Genomic DNA, 17,861 nt, shown 5'->3' on the forward strand with positions numbered 1-17,861 from the left:
TACATGCTCATGGTCATCATGCAGTTAGCTTCTTCCACCTGATGAGGGTAGTATCTGAAAAACAACTGAAGGATATGGCCCAGGATATTATCTATAGCCCTTGAGGAGGAACTAAAGGTACTTGACTTTGTTTTATGGCTAAACTATTATTGTTTTGTCTTGCTTGACTGTTTTCCTTTGTTTCTGCATTTTCTCACTTCTCTGATTAAGTTTGCTTTTTGGAACTCGGGGACGGCCTAGGAGGCTAAAGCTTTTCTGCAAACATGAGGCAGGGGACACGGGTGAGGGGAGGGTGTCTGTCCCCAGGAAGGCCACACAAGATCCTGCTCAGTTTCAGAAGGAATAATTCATGTTCTGCCTGACCACTGAGCTGGAACATCAGATTTCTCCACTTCTCCTGCACTCAGACTGGGACTTACACCATTGGCTCCCCTGGTTCTCCAGTCTTCAGACTTGTACCAGGACTTAAACCATTGGCTTTCCTGGGCCTCCAGCTTGCGGAGAGCAGATCATGTGACTTCTCAGCCTCCATAATCATTCATGAGCCATTTCCTTATAATAAATCTTTTTTTTCCTCTCTCTCTATATATCCTATTGATTCTGCTCGTCTGGAAAACCCTGACTAATACACTGGTGAAGGGAGGACAGTGAAAGGACAGTAAACTGGAGTAGTCATCACAGAACTATTTGGCATCAACCATGCTTGGGTTCAAACTGGCTATGCCATCCCCTCAGGCAAAGGACTCTACTGCTCTGAACCTCCACTTCCTTTCATGTTAGTTCCTTTCTCAAAGGGTTGTGAGAGGCCTTGAAAGACATGCCTGTAATGCAGTTACTCCAGCCTGGTCCCATCAAACCCTCAGGCGGCATTAGCTAGGAGAGTTATGACTATTTTGAGTTTATTAATTGGTGGCGGCATTATAACATTAACATCGTTGAGGCAGCAAATTGTGAGAATTAAAAGCATAAGCTACAGGACTTCCCTGGCAGTCAAGTGGTTAAGACTCTGCACTTCCAGTGCTTCCACTGCAGGGGGCGTGAGTTCAATCCCTGGTCAGGGAACTAAGGTCCCACATGCCAGGAGGCGGGCCGGGGGAGGGGGAGGCATAAGCTACAAAGTCAGCCTTCCTGGATTCGAATCTTGACTCTGGAACTTATTAGCTGTGTGATGTTGGACAAGTAATCCCATCTCTCGGTTAACTCATGGCATGATAATAACGTCTACCATCAGTCAGAATAGGCTAGGTTATGTGGAGGTAACAAATGAGTTCTAACCCTTAGTGGACTAACACCTCAAAATTGATTTCTTGTTCACAGAAATTAGCAGATGTCCTCCATGCCACGGCTCAGGGATCTAGCTAGCTTCCTTCCTGTGGCACCTCTGTGCTTGCAGAGCTTCCAGAGTTGCCTAGGCAACCTGAGGGCATTAAAGAATTAGAGCATGGAGCATCCTGCACAGGCCTTTAAGTGCTACTACTGGGAAGTGACACCCCCAACATTTCCATTCACGTTTTTATTGGCCAAAGCAAGTCACATAACCATATCTGAGTTCAAAGGAGTCTGGAAGATGGTGGAAGACTTTAGTAATGCTTGCTGTACTATCTCATGGATGGTGCTGAAAATTCAAAGAGAAAATCCACACAAAACATTTCATTCTTTCAACAAATATCTGAGTACCTAAGATGAACCAGGCACTGTTCTAGGAACTGGGTAGATAGCAGTGAACAAGACAGACAGAAATCCTTGCGCTCGAGGAGCTCACATTCCAGTGGGGAAAACAGACAAGAAACTGAGTAAATAAATAAACTGTACAGTATGGCCATGACACATGGCATGTAGGATCTTAGTTCCCTGACCAGGGATTGAACCCGCACCCCCTGCGGTGGAAGCTCGGAGTCTTAACCACTGGACCGCCAGGGAAGTCCCTAAACTGTACACTATGTTAGCAGGTGATACATGGTAAGAGCAGTGTCAGGTGGGATGAGGAGTGTGGGGTTAAAGCGGAGATCTGAGAGGACCCTCCTGCGATCACTAGGTGTGTAGTCTTGAGGCAGTAAGAGGTAAGGCGCTAAGGAGGGGCTAGAGAGGGCCTTGGTAATGGAGTATCGGCCCCCAAGTGTGACCAGAGAGGGGCTCTTTGGATATCGCTGCATTTGCAGAGCCTCCTCGTCCATGTCTTGTCTTCGTTCAACTGGGAACATCCAGGTCAAGCTGCCTGTAGGGTTTCTTCTCACTTTCTTAAGGGGGAGGAGATGAGGGCAGAGAGGTGACAGGGCAGATCACGAGGGATTTGGTGGCCTTGTGAGGATTTTGACTCTTACTGTGGTGAGATGCAGCCAAGGGAGGGCTCAGCCAGTAGTTTTCTGATCTGCCTCAGGTGTTCACAGGCTCCCTCTGGCTGTGTTTGGGGAAAAGACTGTGAGGGCGGGCTCAGGAGTGGGGTTGGGGGGGTGGGGGGTGGTTGGGGTGGGGGGGGTTGGGAGGGATCAGGGAGGAGGCTGCTCTAACTGTCCAGGCAGGAGAGGGTGGAGGCTGGGCCAGGCTGGGGGCAGGGGAAGGGGAGGAGAGTTTAGATTCTGTAGGTAGAGTCACCAAGGTTTGCTGACAGTTGGAGTGCGTCTGAAACAGAGGTCAAGGATGAACCTAGGGTATTTGGTCTCAGTCACTGGAAGGATAGAGGTGCCCTTGACCTAGATGGGGAAGGTGGGGGGGGAGCAGGTTTGGGAGGAAGGTCAGGAGCTCAGTTTAAGATGTGTCAAGCTTGAGACATCTCTAAGACCCCCATGGAGATATTGAGTAGGATGCAGAATGTAGGATCCTGAAGATAGAACTATCTGGGCTGAAGATAGAAACTTGGGTGTTGATAACCTAGAGATGGATTTCTTTTTTTTTTTTTTTTTGGCTGCACCGCACACCTTGGGGGATCCTAGTTCCCCACCAGGGATTGAACCCATGCCTTTGGCAGTGAAAGCTTGGAGTCCTAACCGCTGAACCGCCAGGGAATTGCCTAGAGATAGAATTTTAGCCATGCATGTGAGGGAGATCCATGATTGCATGAGTAGACTAGAGAGAAGGACAAAGATTTAGAGCTGGCCAGGGTTAAGAGGTCAGGGAGCCAGACCTAGATGACAATATGATTGTAATTGGCAGTGAGTGCTATGAGAAAGTATGTTACAAGCATGTAACTGCAAGCTTCATTTTCAGTCTCAGGTTCAGACAGGGAGGGCTTCCTAGAAGAAGTGACTCCTGAGCTGACACCAAAACCTGAGTGGCTAAAAAACCAGGCAAAAAAGGCAGAAGGAGTGTTACAGATAGAGGGCACAGCCCATGCAAAGGCCTGTCAGCAAGTGGGCCCCGGAGAGGGCAGAGAAGGAAGCTACTCAGACTGGCAGGGAGGGGTGTGGTCAGAAGGGAATCCAGATTAGTCATCACCAAAAGTTTTTGGCATCAGCCAAGCCCAGGTTCAGACCTGGTCCTGCCACCCTCTGTGACCTCAGGCAAGTGACCCTGCCTTCAGAGATTCCATTTTCTCTCCTGTTAGTTCCTGCCTCATAGATAAGGCTTATGTAGCAGCCCCAGCAAGCCTTCAGGAAGCATAGCTGTGACTGGGGTTCTGTCTGTTGTGCTTGTTATTTGAGCTATTATCATATTAATTATATTATTGAAGAGTCAATGCGTTAGAGTAATGATGCTGAAAACTCAGCCTCTGTGCACTGGTGCCAAATCAAATCTTGGAGACAGAGTTTTGGATGAAGTAGAAAAGAAGAGTTTTATTGCTTTGCCAGGCAAACGGGGACACAACAGGCTCATGGCCTCAAAAACTGTGTCCCAACCCGGGGGATTTGGTGAGGAGTTTAATAGCAATGGTTCAAGGGCAGGGTTGGTGATAAGGATCAGGGTGTGTGCATGGCCTGTACTTCTTTAATCTGGCCTCAGGTGGTCTCCTGATGCACTTCTCTGGAATGAAGAATGCTTCATCAAATAGTTAACATCTTCCATTTGTTGGGGGTTTTAGTTCTGCAGAAGAGCTCAAAGATATTGTTATGTGTATTCCTTGAGGTGCAACCAGGATCCTATCCCAATGCTGCACTATTGTTTCTTGACTGCTCCTACCTTGTCTCTGCATCCCCTCCCTTCCCTGATTAGCAGCTGTTTGAACCTGCCCTCTGGAGCTCAAGGAAGGTCATGGAGGCTGAAGCCTATTTCCTACAAACAAGAAACGGGGGACACAGAAAGGCTTCCGTTGCCCAGGAGTCCTACAGGGTCCTGCTCGGTTTCAGTAGTGCTCAAGAGTACAGGCTTGGGAGTTTACCCTCAGAATCAGTTTACATATTTGTAAAATGGAGATAATGTATATAGCATCCATCCCACAGGACTGTTATGAGGACATATGACCCGATATACGTAAAGTACTTGGGAGAGTGCTTGGCAGTTATTTTTTTATCAGTATTACCTAAGGAGGAGCAAGAATCAACCACCTAAGGAACCCAGGTGGGCTCCAGGAGGAAGGAACAGACACAGAGGATAATAGCTACTATTTACTAAGCATTTACTGCTTAACTTTGATAGGGGCCTAGAAAGTTGGGGCATGGAAACCTTTGTTCGCATTTTACAGATTAGGAGATTGTTGCTCAGCTCACTGTTTTGGGATCCCAAATTATTAAGCGCAAAGTAAGGATTCAAACTCAAGCTGAGCCAGCTTCCCGGGGAGAGGCTAAGGGCTAGACAGCCAGACTGCCTGGGGGAGCCAGATTTAGCTCCCTCTGAGGAGCCCGGAAAAAGTACTGGGCCCTCACAGGTTGGACGTTGGAAGCAGACAGCAAGGGAAAGATACCCAGAGGTGGCTTCGGTTGCCATTTTCCCTCTCAGCTGCATTCCGCACCCTGCCCACCACCCGACCTTGGGAACATCTAGTCTCAGAAACCAGGCTGTGGCCAGGGGACTCTTCCTGTGTCTGGGCCCCTCTTTAGAGACTGTAAGACTGAGACTACACTTTGGGCCCGTCCAGGTAAAATGGTGACCTGGTGACCCTGGTGACCCTGACTCAGGGGGTCAAGGGGTGTGGATGGAGAAGGCACAAGACAGTCCAATTCGTAGGCGGAACTGGACCGCCACCAGGGCTGTGCCGCAGGATCCCCGCCACAGATGCGGGCGCTTGTCCCCGGACTGTGGGCCAAACATAACTCGGGGCCTCCAGATGCTGTTTGTCGCGACAAGGCTAGGATAGGGGACAAGTGCCAAGAGCCCCAAGAGTTCCTTTCCGAGGAGGCCGAAAACCACATCTGTGAGCAGGTGGAGGCTGGCTTTGGGGCGAACATTCACACTACAACACTAGGGGGTGACCTTGGGCACGACGAGTCCTCAAGTCACCTCGGAGTTCTCGTCCCCGGGTACCCGCACCTGGAACCAAGTGTAGGGAAAGACCTCAGCTCTTTAAAGTCAGGGCGGTGTCGGAATGCGAGGCACCGGAAACGCAGGACTGAGCCCGGGCGGCCGCACCCCATTACAGGAGGCGGTGCCGGCAGGCACACGCGCAGTTTCAGTGTCGGCTCTAAGACCGTGCGGATGCCGCTGGGCCGCCCAGCAAGTGCCTAATCCGGCCTCTTCCGCCTGAGTCACCCGCCCCTCCCTGCGGAGCCGGACGCAGCCGGAGGCCCCGGAGCAGCACAGACTAGCGGACCGGCCGACGCGCGAGCGAGGTGGTGAGCGCCCAGTCCGGACTCCCCCTGCACTCCGTAAACCCGGCCCTGGAGGCCTCCCGACCCGAAGAAATCCTCACATCTTGGCCTCAGGGGTCCACCACACCCACGATCTCAGTTCCGACCCCCCAGATCTGTCCGGCCCTAGTTATCCCGCCCCGGGGACTTTTCCACCCTCCCTCTCAGGATCTAAAATAGGAGCCCATGGATTTGAGAGGCACCCCGTAAATTCAGCCCTGGGTGTGGCCTCCAGGACCACGATCCTGGATTCGTGCTCTCAATTCTAACGGGGACTCCGTTATCCCGGGCCCCGGGACTCACACTCAATATCTTAGACCCGAACCCATAGACACAGCGATGAGACTGTAATCCCGCTGCTGATTGTACCTAAACCCTCAAGCCCACATTCTGGATTTCCTAAACTCTGCTCCAGGAGCCTCCAGGCGGAGAATTTCTGATCCACGCTCCCGACCCACCCCAAACCCCTAAATCAGTCTTGGGGCTCTGGATCTCAGATTCGAGAGCCAGCTTGGGGCCCCCATCTCGAGAACCCCACTTGACCTGGCCGGTGTCTGGTGCCTAATGATGCCTATGCGTAGACTCAGCCCAGAGTCCTTCAAGCCAGACGCGGACCCTTTGGACCGGGAGGAGGTTTCAAACCTGATCTTGCGTCCCTATGCCACCCAGCCAAGAACTACCTTCCCCCAGAAGCCCAGACCCCATCCCGAATGGACCCTCAAGGCGCAGCCGGAGGATAGGTCTCCGCCTAGAGGCTTCATATCACTCCCCCAAGTCCAGCAGTCAGAAATGCGTATTTCTGTGGGGGAAGGGGCGGGCTCAGGGACGAGACAGCCACCTGACCCCTTTTTCCCTCCTCAGGAATCTTGAGTCACAGCCATGTTCCTGGTTAACTCGTTCTTGAAGGGTGGAGGAGGCGGCGGGGGAGGCGGGGGCCTGGGCGGGGGCCTAGGGAATGTGCTCGGAGGCCTGATCAGCGGGGCCGGAGGCGGCGGCGGCGGAGGAGGCGGCGGCGGCGGTGGCGGCGGTGGTGGCGGAACTGCCATGCGCATCCTGGGCGGGGTCATTAGCGCCATTAGGTAAGGCGGGGCCTGAGGAGGGGCGGGGCCTGGAGGAAGAGGCTTGTCCAGCCAGGATAGAATGGGGTAACCTGGACACTGACCAGGAACCTTAATTAGGCTGGGCCGGGCCTGGGCTAGGAGACCGGCCTTGAGGGGGCCGACCGTAATGAGTTCATGGGGGCGGGGCTTGACATGGGGGTAGTCTGTTGTGGGGACACAATCGGATGGGACCGGCGGGGCTTTGGGAGGTGGGGCTTGACGGGGCTGGCGCGGCCTACTTCCGCTAACCTGGAGACAAACGTTAAGGGGGCGGAGCCAGTGAGGCTGGGTATCACTTGATGGGGGCAAGGCTAGCCTTATGGGCGCGGCGTGGCCCTCGTAGGTGGGTCAATGAGGTGTGCCCAGAAGAGGTCTAAGCGTAATGGGACAGGGGATATGGCCTTGAAGGGACAGGGCCTGGCTGGGAACTGGCTGGTTAAAATAGAAAAATGTCCTGGTGGAGGTAGGGCAGGGCGTCGGTAGGGGCCTCGTTAGTCTTGGCCACTGAGTGCGATCCCTTAAAGGGGTGAGCACGAATGGAGCCGGGGTGGGATCTTGGGAAGACACAAGTGTTCAGAAGCCGCGGCGATGGAGCAGGTTCCTAGACAGGTGGAACCCAGGAGGGTGGGGCCCCGGGAAGCTGGGGCCGAGCTTCTGTGAAGTGAGCTCTCGTCTTTTGAGGAATCTGCCATTGCGTAGGTGTGCCGTGGCAAGAGGGTGTCCTACCGTGGGGGCACAACCAGGGCAGCGAGGATAGGGACAGGTGAGGACAAGGACTGATGAGGCGGGCGGAGGGAAGAGGTAGGTAGGGCGGCGAGCTGGGGGTTGGGGGCTTGGGGTGTGGGGGCTGGTGCTGCCCGTTGGAGGCCCCGCCCCCTGGCACTAACTCCCCCTTGTTTCCCTTCAGTGAGGCGGCTGCGCAGTACAACCCAGAGCCCCCGGTAAGCCACCCTTCATAATCGGAGACCCCTCTTCTTCAAAGGGACAAGGACCCATCCTTGGCCCTTTGAAGAAGCCCCACACCTCTCCTAATGAAATTTGTCTCATTAAGTCTCTCCCTTGTAACATCCTTAAACTTAGCTATATCCACTCCCTATTCATTGACCACTTCTCATTCATTGGTCACTCAGCCACCCAGGCCACTCTGACTTTCCCACCTAAGGCTGCCCTGGCCGGGGCACCCCTCCCCCTACCTGCTCTGAGATCTCCTCCCTCTGCAGCCCCCTCGCACCCATTACTCCAACATCGAGGCCAATGAGAGTGAGGAGGTCCGGCAGTTCCGGAGGCTCTTTGCCCAGCTGGCTGGAGAGGTAAGTAACCTGGGGCCCTCAGAAGTGTCCTAACCTTTCCATGCCTTCCCTCTGGATGCCCTTTACATGTACATTTGACCATGGCAATCCCAAAGTTCCCATCCTCCTTCATGACATGCCCAGACCCCTTTCAGTCACCCCTGACCCATTCCTAACTTCTCCCCCTAGGACATGGAGGTCAGTGCCACAGAACTCATGAACATTCTCAACAAAGTCGTGACCCGACGTGAGTGACTGGGATCAACACACAGGGCAGGTTTAGAGGCATGGCGGCTGGGGTAGCTGTGATCTCTGGCCTCTGACTTTCAACCTGCATCCCACAGATCCTGATCTGAAGACTGATGGTTTTGGCATTGACACATGTCGCAGCATGGTGGCTGTTATGGATGTATCCTTGAGGGCAGTCTGGTGGAGGCCTTGGTGAAGAGGGGATTTTCTTTTTTGCTTTTCTTTCTTTTTTTTTTTTTTGGCTGTGCTGCACGGCTTGTGGGATCTTAGTTCCCCAGCCAGGGATTGAACCCGGGCCCTCGGCAGTGAGGGTGAGGAGTCCTAACCACTGGACTGCCAGGGAATTCCCAAGAGGGGATTTTCTGAGAGCATGATTGGGGCAGTCAGTGTGTAGCTTTCATACCCACAGATGTAGACATGTATATATCAGAACACACACCCACCTTGGACATACGGCAATACATAATAACATCAGCTGTCATAACATGTTGCATAGGGTTAAACAAATCCAGCTCTGCCCTTAGCAAGGTTACTGAGCCTCTCTGTGCCTCAGTTTGCCTCTCTGTAAAATCGGGTGAATGATAATGGTGATACCAAATTGGAGTTGCACACAAATGGTTTAGCACGGTACCTAGCACATAAGTGGTGTGTACATGCTAACTGTTACCATGATCTCACCCAGGTAGATTTTTCAGCTCTGAATCTGTTTCTCTGTCACTGGGGTATAATACTGGTGGGACTGGTGTCTTGAGGATTTAGTGACAAAAGTGACATTCCTGAGAAGCTTAGCACTATCTGACGTGTACTTGGTCATTTGATAAGTCTTGGCCGTTGTTGCTATTTATTGAGAATTTATCAAGTGCCAACCCCTGAGCTAAGGGCTTTATACCGATATACAGCCTTCTCATTCACTTTTATTTATTTGTTTATTTATATTTATTTATTTATTTTTTGGCTGCGTTGGGTCTTCGTTGCTGCACGTGGGCTTTCTCTAGTTGCTGCAAGCGGGGGCTACTCTTCGTTGCGGTGCGCAGGCTTCTCACTGTGGTGGCTTCTCTTGTTGCAGAGCACCGGCTCTAGGTGCATGGGCTTCAGTAGTTGTGGCACGCGGGCTCAGTAGTTGTGGCTTGCGGGCTCTAGAGTGCAGGCTCAGTAGTTGTGGCACATGGGCTTAGTTGCTCTACGGAATGTGGGATCTTCCCAGACCAGGGCTTGAACCCATGTCCCCTGCATTGTCAGGCGGATTCTTAACAACTGCGCCACCAGGGAAGCCCCTCATTCACTTTTTATCACAAACCCAGCAGGTATTTACCCTCATCACCTTATTTCCTTAGAGTTCTAAGATACCCTTGTTTTTTTTGTTGTTGTTTTTTTTTTTGTTTCCTTTTTAAAATCATATATTTATTTATTTACTTATGGCTGCATTGGGTCTTCGTTGCTGCATGTGGGCTTTCTCTAGTTGCCGCGAGCAGGGGCTACTCTCCGTTGTGGTGCACGGGCTTCTCATTGCAGTGGCTTCTCTTGTTGCGGAGCACGGGCTCTAGGTGCGCGGGCTTCAGTAGTTGTGGCACGTGGGCTCAGTAGTTGTGGCTCGCGGGCTCTAGAGCCCAGGCTCACTAGTTGTGGCGCACAGGCTTAGTTGCTCAGCGGCATGTGGGATCTTCCTGGACCAGGGCTTGAACCCGTGTCCCCTGCATTGGCAGGCGGATTCTTAACCACTGCGTCACCAGGGAAGTCCCATATACCCTTGTTTTTTACATGTCCTAACATTTATAACATTGAATTACTGTTGAAGAATTTTATAAATGAGGAATTCCCTGTGGTTATGTTTAAAGAGAGTCCTTATCATTTAGAAATATAGACTAAAATAAGTATGGCAAAATGAACAATGAAGCCACACCCAAGGTGACATGACTAGGGTGGGATGGGAGCTGGGGTTTTAGCCCAGGTTCCCCTGCTTGGCCATTATCATCATCATGTACACAGTGCACACATCTGGGTACATTTATTCTTAACACCCTCTCACCAGAGTGACACGACCGGCAAACTGGGCTTCGAGGAATTCAAGTACTTGTGGAACAACATCAAAAAGTGGCAGGTGTGCGCAGCCTCTGAAACTCCTAGCACAGAGACCCCCAAGCCATGGAGATGCCATGCCCCGTGATGCTTAGTTGAACCCTGACCTCCTTGTCCCCACAGGCCATATACAAACAGTTTGACATTGACGGTTCAGGGACCATTGGCAGCAGTGAACTCCCGGGGGCCTTTGAGGCAGCAGGTGTGGCTGGCGGGAACGTGATGGGGCTGGGGGTGGGACTGGTGAGGCAGCTCCCACTGAGCTGGGCTGAGCCTGAATCCTGGGGCTGGGAGGGCTGGGCTCCGTGGCCCCCACACCTGAGAGACAGTCGTTCTCAGGATTCCACCTGAATGAGCATCTCTACAACATGATCATCCGACGCTACTCAGATGAGGGAGGGAACATGGATTTTGACAACTTCATCAGCTGCCTGGTCAGACTGGATGCCATGTTCCGTGAGTGACACCCCAGCTCTCTTCCTGGGTGGGGGTTTGTCCAACTTCCATCCGCCAAGCCTCCTCTGAGCCTGACCCTGAGGTGGGCAATGTTAGGGGCACAGCAGTGACTGAAACAGCCCTAGTTTCTGCCCTCATGTTACTCACAGTCCAGAGGAGGGGAGGCAAATTACCAGGCAGTGGGATCGGGGAAGCCTAGGCAGAGCGATGAGGGCTGTGAGGGGGAAGCTCAGGGCAGATGGGGTTTAGATTTGTGACTGGGGGAGCTCTCACAGCTATTCAACCCTAACAAGGCACCTGATGCAGCTTAAGGGGTCAAGGAGGGCTTCCTGGAGGAGGGAGGGCACATGTGAGTGGAGACCTGAAGGATGAGGAGGAGTGACCCCAGCAAGAGGGTGGGGACGAGCGCTGCAGCGCGAACAGCCTGTGCGAAGGCCTAGAAAGGAAAGAGTAGTTGGTGCTTTGGATGATTTTGGTTGGACTTGGTTCAGAGTGCTAAAAAGGAAGGGGGTGGGATGGGGAGACATAAGGCTGGGAGGGGTCAGTAGGGGCTGGATCATGAGGGCTCTTGTGAACATTAATGCACTGAATCCTTGAGACAGCCCTGCGAAGTGGGAATTATTGTCCCCATTTTCTGGAGGAGGAACCTAGGGTTCAAGGAGGCAAAATTTCTTGCGCACAGCCACTTAGCTAGGAAGTTGCAAAGCTAGAATTTGAACTCAGATTTGTCTGAGAGAGTTGCATAAAAGGAGGCAGGAGCAGTGGGCCTGGTCAGGCTGTGCAGGCTGTGAATGCCAAGTTCAGGGGCGCTCAGACTCTACTGGGGACAGTGGACAGGGTCCAGGCAGGGGAATGACAGGGTCTCAGGTTTAGCTTTAGGAAGACCTCCCGGCCTCCCAAGAGCCCAGGGAGGACAATGCATTAAGAGCATGGGGAGAGGAAAAGGGGGCAGGTATGTCGGGGACATGAAGGGAAGGTGGGGGAGGACGATAGGGCAGATGATGCCAAAAGTCATGTATGAGAGGGCCCAAGAAATGGCCTTGGATTTACCAGCAAGAGGGCCAGCAGTGACTGCAACATCCGGGGTACCAGGCGAGTGGGCCCTTGAGGGTGGTAACTGAGTGGTGAGTGAAAGAGAAGCCAGAGAGACAGTATGGGCGCCTGTTTGCCTACTGGTTTGGCTGTGAGTGAGGAACATGGAGTCGAGTTTCAGGGCAGGAGTGGGGACCACACCAGACTGTAGGAGGAGGAAGTGCAGCACCTCCTTCTGGTAGCCTGCTTAGGCTGGAACCGTGTGGAGCCGGTCAGTGGGAGGCTGGGGCTTGGGCAGAGGGGTGATGGGAGGCATACAGGTCAGGATATGGAGCCCATTACTGAGGTGGGTAGCAGTCTGGGTTCCAATCCCAGTTTCCTCACTTTTTCGCTCTGTGACATGGGGCACATCACTACATTTCTCTGTGCCTTATTTTTTTTTCATTTTTAAAAAAAATATTTATTTATTTATTATTTATTTATTTTGGCTGTGCTGGGTCTTAGTTGTGGCACGTGGGATCTTTGTTGCGGCATACAGGATCTTTTTCTTTTTAGTTGCGGCATGTGGACTTCTTAGTTGTGGCATGCATGTGGGATCTAGCTCCCGAACCAGGGATTGAACCCGGGCCCCCTGCATTGAGAGCGTGGAGTCTTACCCACTGGACCACCAGGGAGATCCCTCTGTGCCTTATTTTTAAATGACACTTATCTCACAGAATCGGATTAAATGAGTTCATACATGGAAAGCGCTTTATACATTGCTTGGCACAGAGTACTAGCCATTATTATTGTCATCCCATATATTAATATATTTTTATCCTAAAAGCCAATCCCTCCAACCCTTCCTTTCACCAGGTGCCTTCAAATCTCTTGACAGAGATGGCACTGGACAAATCCAGGTGAACATCCAGGAGGTAAGAACCCCCATCCTGGGATGTGGGATCCTAGCAGGGGGCCCCTCCCCTCAGTCCCATGTACCAGCTCTGGGCTGGGGCTCCCTCCCTCCTATTTTCCCAGCGACCCCTGGGTGAGGGCAGAGAAGGGCTGCTGGTATTCTTAGGTTCCCTGATCCTCACTCTCGGTGCCTTCCTCTCGCCAGTGGCTACAGCTGACCATGTATTCCTGAATGGGAGTCCCAGACCTGCCCCCTCATCGCCTCGCTGTAGGAGTCGCCTTGGACTCTTCGGTCTCCCCCAGGGCTGATCCTGTTTGCAGTCACATCTTCATGGCTCCTGCTGACCCACAGGCCTTTCTGTTCTCCCAGCCCTTGGCACCTGGATTCTCAGTCAACAGCCAGGGCCCAACATGCTTCAACACACCCTGCCCCAGCACACCCATCTCACATCTACTCCATAATCCCTCTCTTGCATCTGTGCCAAGCCCAACGTTTGTGTTGCTTGCACACCCCAAGGGCCCTTCTCAGTTCTGGGAGGATGACTCCAGTCCCTACACACCCTGGCACACCCATTCAGTTACCACCCAGGCAGCTGAACTCCAGGCTATAATAGGCCACATGCCCCAGTGCCTTTGTCTGTATTCTGCTCCCAGCCTGCCAGGCCCAGGAGGAAATAAATGCACCCTAGTTGCTACTCTCTGAGATCTGCCTCCTGTTCTGAGAGTTGAGGGGTGGCTCTGGCTCTGTTTGGGGCAGAGGGAGTCTGCCTCCGCCTGTCTTCTAGTCCTGGTCTTTTTTCAAATTCTCGATCCCAGTTGAGCTGTAGCCTCATTCTTTTTGGGTCTTTTTTTGGCCCCGCTGCATGTGGGATCTTAGTTCCCTGACCCAGGATTGAACCTGCGCCCCCTGCATTGGAAGTGCGGAGTCTTAACCACTGGACCGCCAGGGAAGTCCCTGTAGCCTCATTCTTGCTGAGATCTCTCACAGAGCCTGCGGAGGCCAAGACTAGAAGCCTGGACCATCTCTGCTTCTGCTCCAAGAGCCACGCTGGTGGGAAGTCTCAGTGCTACCCCTGGCTCTGTCCCCCAAGGCCATGTTTGCCCCTCTCAGCTTCTGTGCTTGAGTGAGTCTGTCCTCACTTGTCTCTGCCTCTGTGTGTCATACATTATGCTCAGCATCTTCCTTCCCACCCTCCGGCCTCTGCAGGGAGAGGGGCTGCCATCCCAGGATACAAAGCCCCTGTCCCATTCCAGGTCCCCAGGCCCTGAGGGGCAGCCCAGGGGTGCTGTGTGGGGCTCCCAGCCCTTCTGGGAGGGCTGAGAGGCAGCGATATCCTAGGGACAGCCCTGGTCTAGCGTCGGAGACTCAGGGCTGGGGCAATGGTCTGTCCACAGGGCAGAGATCACTTGCTGGTGGAAGGCTGGGAGGTACACACACGGAGGACAGAGCCGGGCTGGCTTCCCCAGGAAGCCAGCACATTTATTTATTGATGCTTGTTCAGGTCCTGCAGACTTCTTGGTTTCACTTCTTGTGAGGGAAGGAGGCCCAGCCAAGGAAGTACAGGCTGTAGACAGTGCCTAGGGAGGGAGTGTGGGGGGATACAGAATGAGACCCTAATTCCCTCCCTGAGCCCCCTGCAGACTCCCCAGTCACCATCCTGGATCTCAGCCCTACTTCAGGCTCCAGCTTCCTTCCCAAACTGCACTTCAACTGGGGAAATGCTGGACCTTGATCCAGACCAGGCTTTGGGCTTTCTCCCCAGACCCATCACTAGCCCAGCCGCCCTCCTGGGACAGAAGCCCAAGCCCTAGGGTGCTTCCTCCCTATTTGCCAGCCCAGAGCCCCATACCGTCCCACACCAGCTCAGAACCCAATCCCCTCCCAAAACCCCAGCGCTGGAACCAGCCCCTTCCCCACTCCATCTCGAGTCCCGCCTCCTCCCGCAGTTCAGGCCCAGCCGGGCCCTGCACTCACCTCCCAGACACAGAGCCATAGTCACTCGATACAGGATGTTGTCGGTTAGGCCGCCCTTCAAGTGCACCGGGAGGTCATTGTCCGCCTGGATGTTGGGGGTAAACGATTGGAAAGGCGCCGCCTACTCGGTAGACCTTAAGCCCCTGCCTGCCCAACTCCTCTTCAGGACCAAGCAGGCGGCCCCGGGTCCTCCCCCCGCCCCGCCTACCTGGAAGAGTTTTTGTTTCTCGGCCACTCGGTTCTCGAAGCGGTTCCGGGCGGTTGAGCTAAAGGAGCGTACCAGTGCCTGGGAGACCTGTGGAGAGGGGGTGGCTGGGTATTGGAGGCGCCTGGAGGGGTGTCCCGGAGGAGGTCCCGCTGGGGAGAGGGTGTCGGACTTTCCGAGGCTCTGACTCGGGGACGGTCCTGTCCCTTGGGAGCGTCTCAAAGGCAAGATCCGAACTGGCAGCAAGAGTGGGGGAGGGTGTCCTGTCAAGAAAGGCCCAGAAGAAGGGGACTCGTGCCTAGAGGGTCTGGCTTGGAGGCTATCAGGCTGACTAGAGGGTACTATTGGAAGAGGATTGGACCCAGAAGGGAGACTCATGTTCTGCGGGTCCAAGTCCCGGAGAGGTTTTTTGCAGTTTCCTGGATTAATGGGAGGAGCCCAGGTGCCGGGAATGTCAGGACAGGATCTGGAGTGCCTGGGGGATTTCCCGGCTGCCCGAGAGCTTCGGGGGCGGGGAAGGGGTGTTACGTTCCCGGTGCCTAAGTCCCGAGGTATAACGGGAGCCCTGGATGAAGGGAAGAAGTTCAAACTCGGGGCTTTGGGCCATGTTAACGGGTCCCCGGCTGTCTCAGAAGCTCTTGGACTGGGAGCTGGGGGGAGGGGGCCCCAGGCTTATTAGGAGGGAGTCCCGAGCCCTGAAGGGGGCTCACGTTCCAAGTCCCCAGATCCCGGCATGTTTGGGGAGTCTCGTATAGGGGCGAGGGCTTCCGGGTTGGGGGACCCAGCCCGACCCGTGGGGGCCCTCACCCGCAGGGCCCTCATCCTGCGTCCTCCTCTTCGGCCGGAGTCACCTCCCCTCTCCGCCCAAGGACAGACGGTGCCCTCCCCTCCGGGGGAGCCCCAGGCCACGCCCTCGGCGCGCCCCGGGACAGCGAGGTCCCGGCGGCCGCTTCCCCATTCGTCCAATAGGTGGGCGGAGAAGACGCTGCAACCCCATCCCCGCATCCCAGCGCCAAATGGTTGGAGCACCCATCTGTTACTCAACTCGGAATTCTGTTGGTCCGCGTGGAGAGGAAAGCGGTTCCAGAGAATTCATTTTTGGGTTGTTTCTGCGGTGACGTCGGCCTGGGGCAAGTGCAAGTCCTCCGTCGGGTCCCTCGGATCTCTCCCTATCCGACAGACGTTGGAGAGCGAGTAAAGGAAGGTAAGATACCATCTTTCATTATGTCAAGTGCAGTCCTTTTCCCTCCCATGTTGAAACAGATTGCTGTGGCTTTGGCTAAACGTCAATGTTCATTTTGGGTTTAGGGACCATGTAGTATGGAAAATGCACTCAACTCACACCTCATCCAGGTGAGTGATGGGAACCAAGGAGGTAGTAGATTTCGCCCGTATCTCATACTCACGGGGGCATATGCTGCTTCCTCACTGAGTGGAATGAAAGGCAGGATAATTTTCCTTGTTTAAATAGTTATTTTTCATTATCTCTCTTGGTTTATTGTGAATCCATGTAGCTGACTCTGCATAAGTTAAACATGCACACAAAATGACTCCGCCTTATAGCCAGCCACCATCTTTGCTTCTTCATTCATATCTTACCCTCACCTCCGCACTCAGTTCTTCACCCTGGAAAACGGTGTAGTTGCTCTATTTATCTATCTGTTGACTTTAGACTCCACTGCATCCCCAGCACCTGGCGCATGGGTGGATTTTCTTTTTTGGCTGCGTTGGGTCTTTGTTGCTGCGCGGGGGCTTTCTCTAGTTGCGGAGAGGGGGGCTACGCTTTGTTGCGGTGCGTGGGCTTCTCATTGCAGTGGCTTCTCTTGTTGCGGAGCACGGGCTCTAGGCACATGGGCTCAGTAGCTGTGGTGCACGGGCTTAGTTGCTCTGCGGCACGTGGGATCTTCCCGGACCAGGGCTCGAACCCGTGTCCCCTGCGTTGGCAGGCAGGTTCTTAACCGCTGTGTCACCAGGGAAGTCCCGCATGGGTAGATTTGATAAATATTCGTTGAAGGAAATACAGTATAACCCAAATGTTCTCTAACTTGGTCGTTCCCACCCACTTAACAAAGAAGGACCTCAGTGCTTCCCCTAGATTCTAGTCATCTAGATATTTCTGGGCATCCCCAGGAAGTGGCCGCACATGTGCGCACTCACCCAGCTGTCCCCTGTTAACTGCAGTCATGTAGGATCAGTATTCAGGGAAGAAAACAGAAACTGCTCTGAGAATTGGATACCAGAAAGTTTGGAAAGGCTGAAGGAGTGCCTTCTAAGCAGGGCTGCTACCTAATTTATGGGGCCTTGTGCAAAATGAAAACGTGGGATCTCTCGTTCAAACAGAAGGGGAAAAAAATTGCTGTTAAAAATACTAAAATATAAAGCTTTTTTTCTTTCTTCCATGATTGCTCTTAACCTGTCATGGTGTTTTTTAATTTGCTATTCAATGTCATACTCCCTAGAGTAAGGGATACCCTGGGGTGAGTACAAACTCTCACAGTCACCTGGGGGACCTGCCTTGCAACTTCGTGTGTGTGTACACACACGGCTGCTGGCTGCTGGGTTCTCCTCCTCTCCCCACCAGCCACTGGACCAACTCGTGCCCTGGCCAGAGGTGGAGAAGTCAAACAAGGCATCTCTCCTTCCCACGGGCTTGCTCCCTACAGGGTGATGCAACTTCCCTTCCAAGAAGAGCCAGGAACCTGGATCAAAGGTGGACAGGACCCTCGCCCCTGCCGGGTCACCCGCTAAATGTGCCATGGAGTGCCAACTGAGGAGGGGGTAGCTGCCACTCTGCCCTGCCCTCAGAGGCCATGGGATGTGTGTGGTGGACCTTGACTCTCCCTACGCCCAGGGCCCCAGGAGGCAGAA

At 53.5% G+C, this 17,861-nt stretch overlaps 2 protein-coding genes and 1 long non-coding RNA gene across 4 annotated transcripts in view; 2 read left to right on the top strand and 1 right to left on the bottom strand.

The window, feature by feature from the left end:
- The first annotated feature begins 5,561 nt into the window (after positions 1-5,561).
- Positions 5,562-13,516, top strand: CAPNS1 (calpain small subunit 1). 2 transcript variants are annotated; one of them, XM_068528631.1, is made up of 11 exons: positions 5,562-5,702; positions 6,579-6,796; positions 7,725-7,758; positions 8,038-8,127; positions 8,296-8,353; positions 8,451-8,515; positions 10,385-10,453; positions 10,555-10,633; positions 10,771-10,887; positions 12,775-12,833; positions 13,019-13,516. In XM_068528631.1, exons 2-11 carry the CDS (start codon positions 6,597-6,599, stop codon positions 13,043-13,045), a joined length of 798 nt encoding a protein of 265 aa, XP_068384732.1. In that variant the 5' UTR covers positions 5,562-5,702; positions 6,579-6,596; the 3' UTR covers positions 13,046-13,516. The 2 variants fall into 2 exon arrangements, with proteins under 2 accessions (XP_068384732.1, XP_068384733.1); XM_068528632.1 differs by having other exon boundaries at positions 5,562-5,699.
- Positions 13,517-14,255: 739 nt separating this feature from the next.
- Positions 14,256-15,902, bottom strand: COX7A1 (cytochrome c oxidase subunit 7A1). Its single transcript, XM_068528669.1, has 4 exons — positions 15,801-15,902; positions 14,997-15,083; positions 14,789-14,873; positions 14,256-14,391 (listed from the first exon to the last, which is right to left on the bottom strand). The coding sequence occupies exons 1-4, from the start codon at positions 15,813-15,815 to the stop codon at positions 14,336-14,338; spliced, it is 243 nt and encodes an 80-aa protein (XP_068384770.1). The 5' UTR covers positions 15,816-15,902; the 3' UTR covers positions 14,256-14,335.
- A 164-nt stretch (positions 15,903-16,066) lies between these two features.
- Positions 16,067-17,861, top strand: part of LOC137753450 (uncharacterized) — a 46,340-nt gene continuing 44,545 nt past the window's right edge. Inside the window, exon 1 of the long non-coding RNA XR_011071484.1 lies at positions 16,067-16,197. This is a non-coding gene — a long non-coding RNA (uncharacterized lncRNA). The remainder of the gene's footprint in view (positions 16,198-17,861) is intronic.

Source organism: Eschrichtius robustus, chromosome 19 (assembly GCF_028021215.1).
Source record: "Eschrichtius robustus isolate mEscRob2 chromosome 19, mEscRob2.pri, whole genome shotgun sequence".
NCBI lineage: Eukaryota > Metazoa > Chordata > Mammalia > Artiodactyla > Eschrichtiidae > Eschrichtius > Eschrichtius robustus.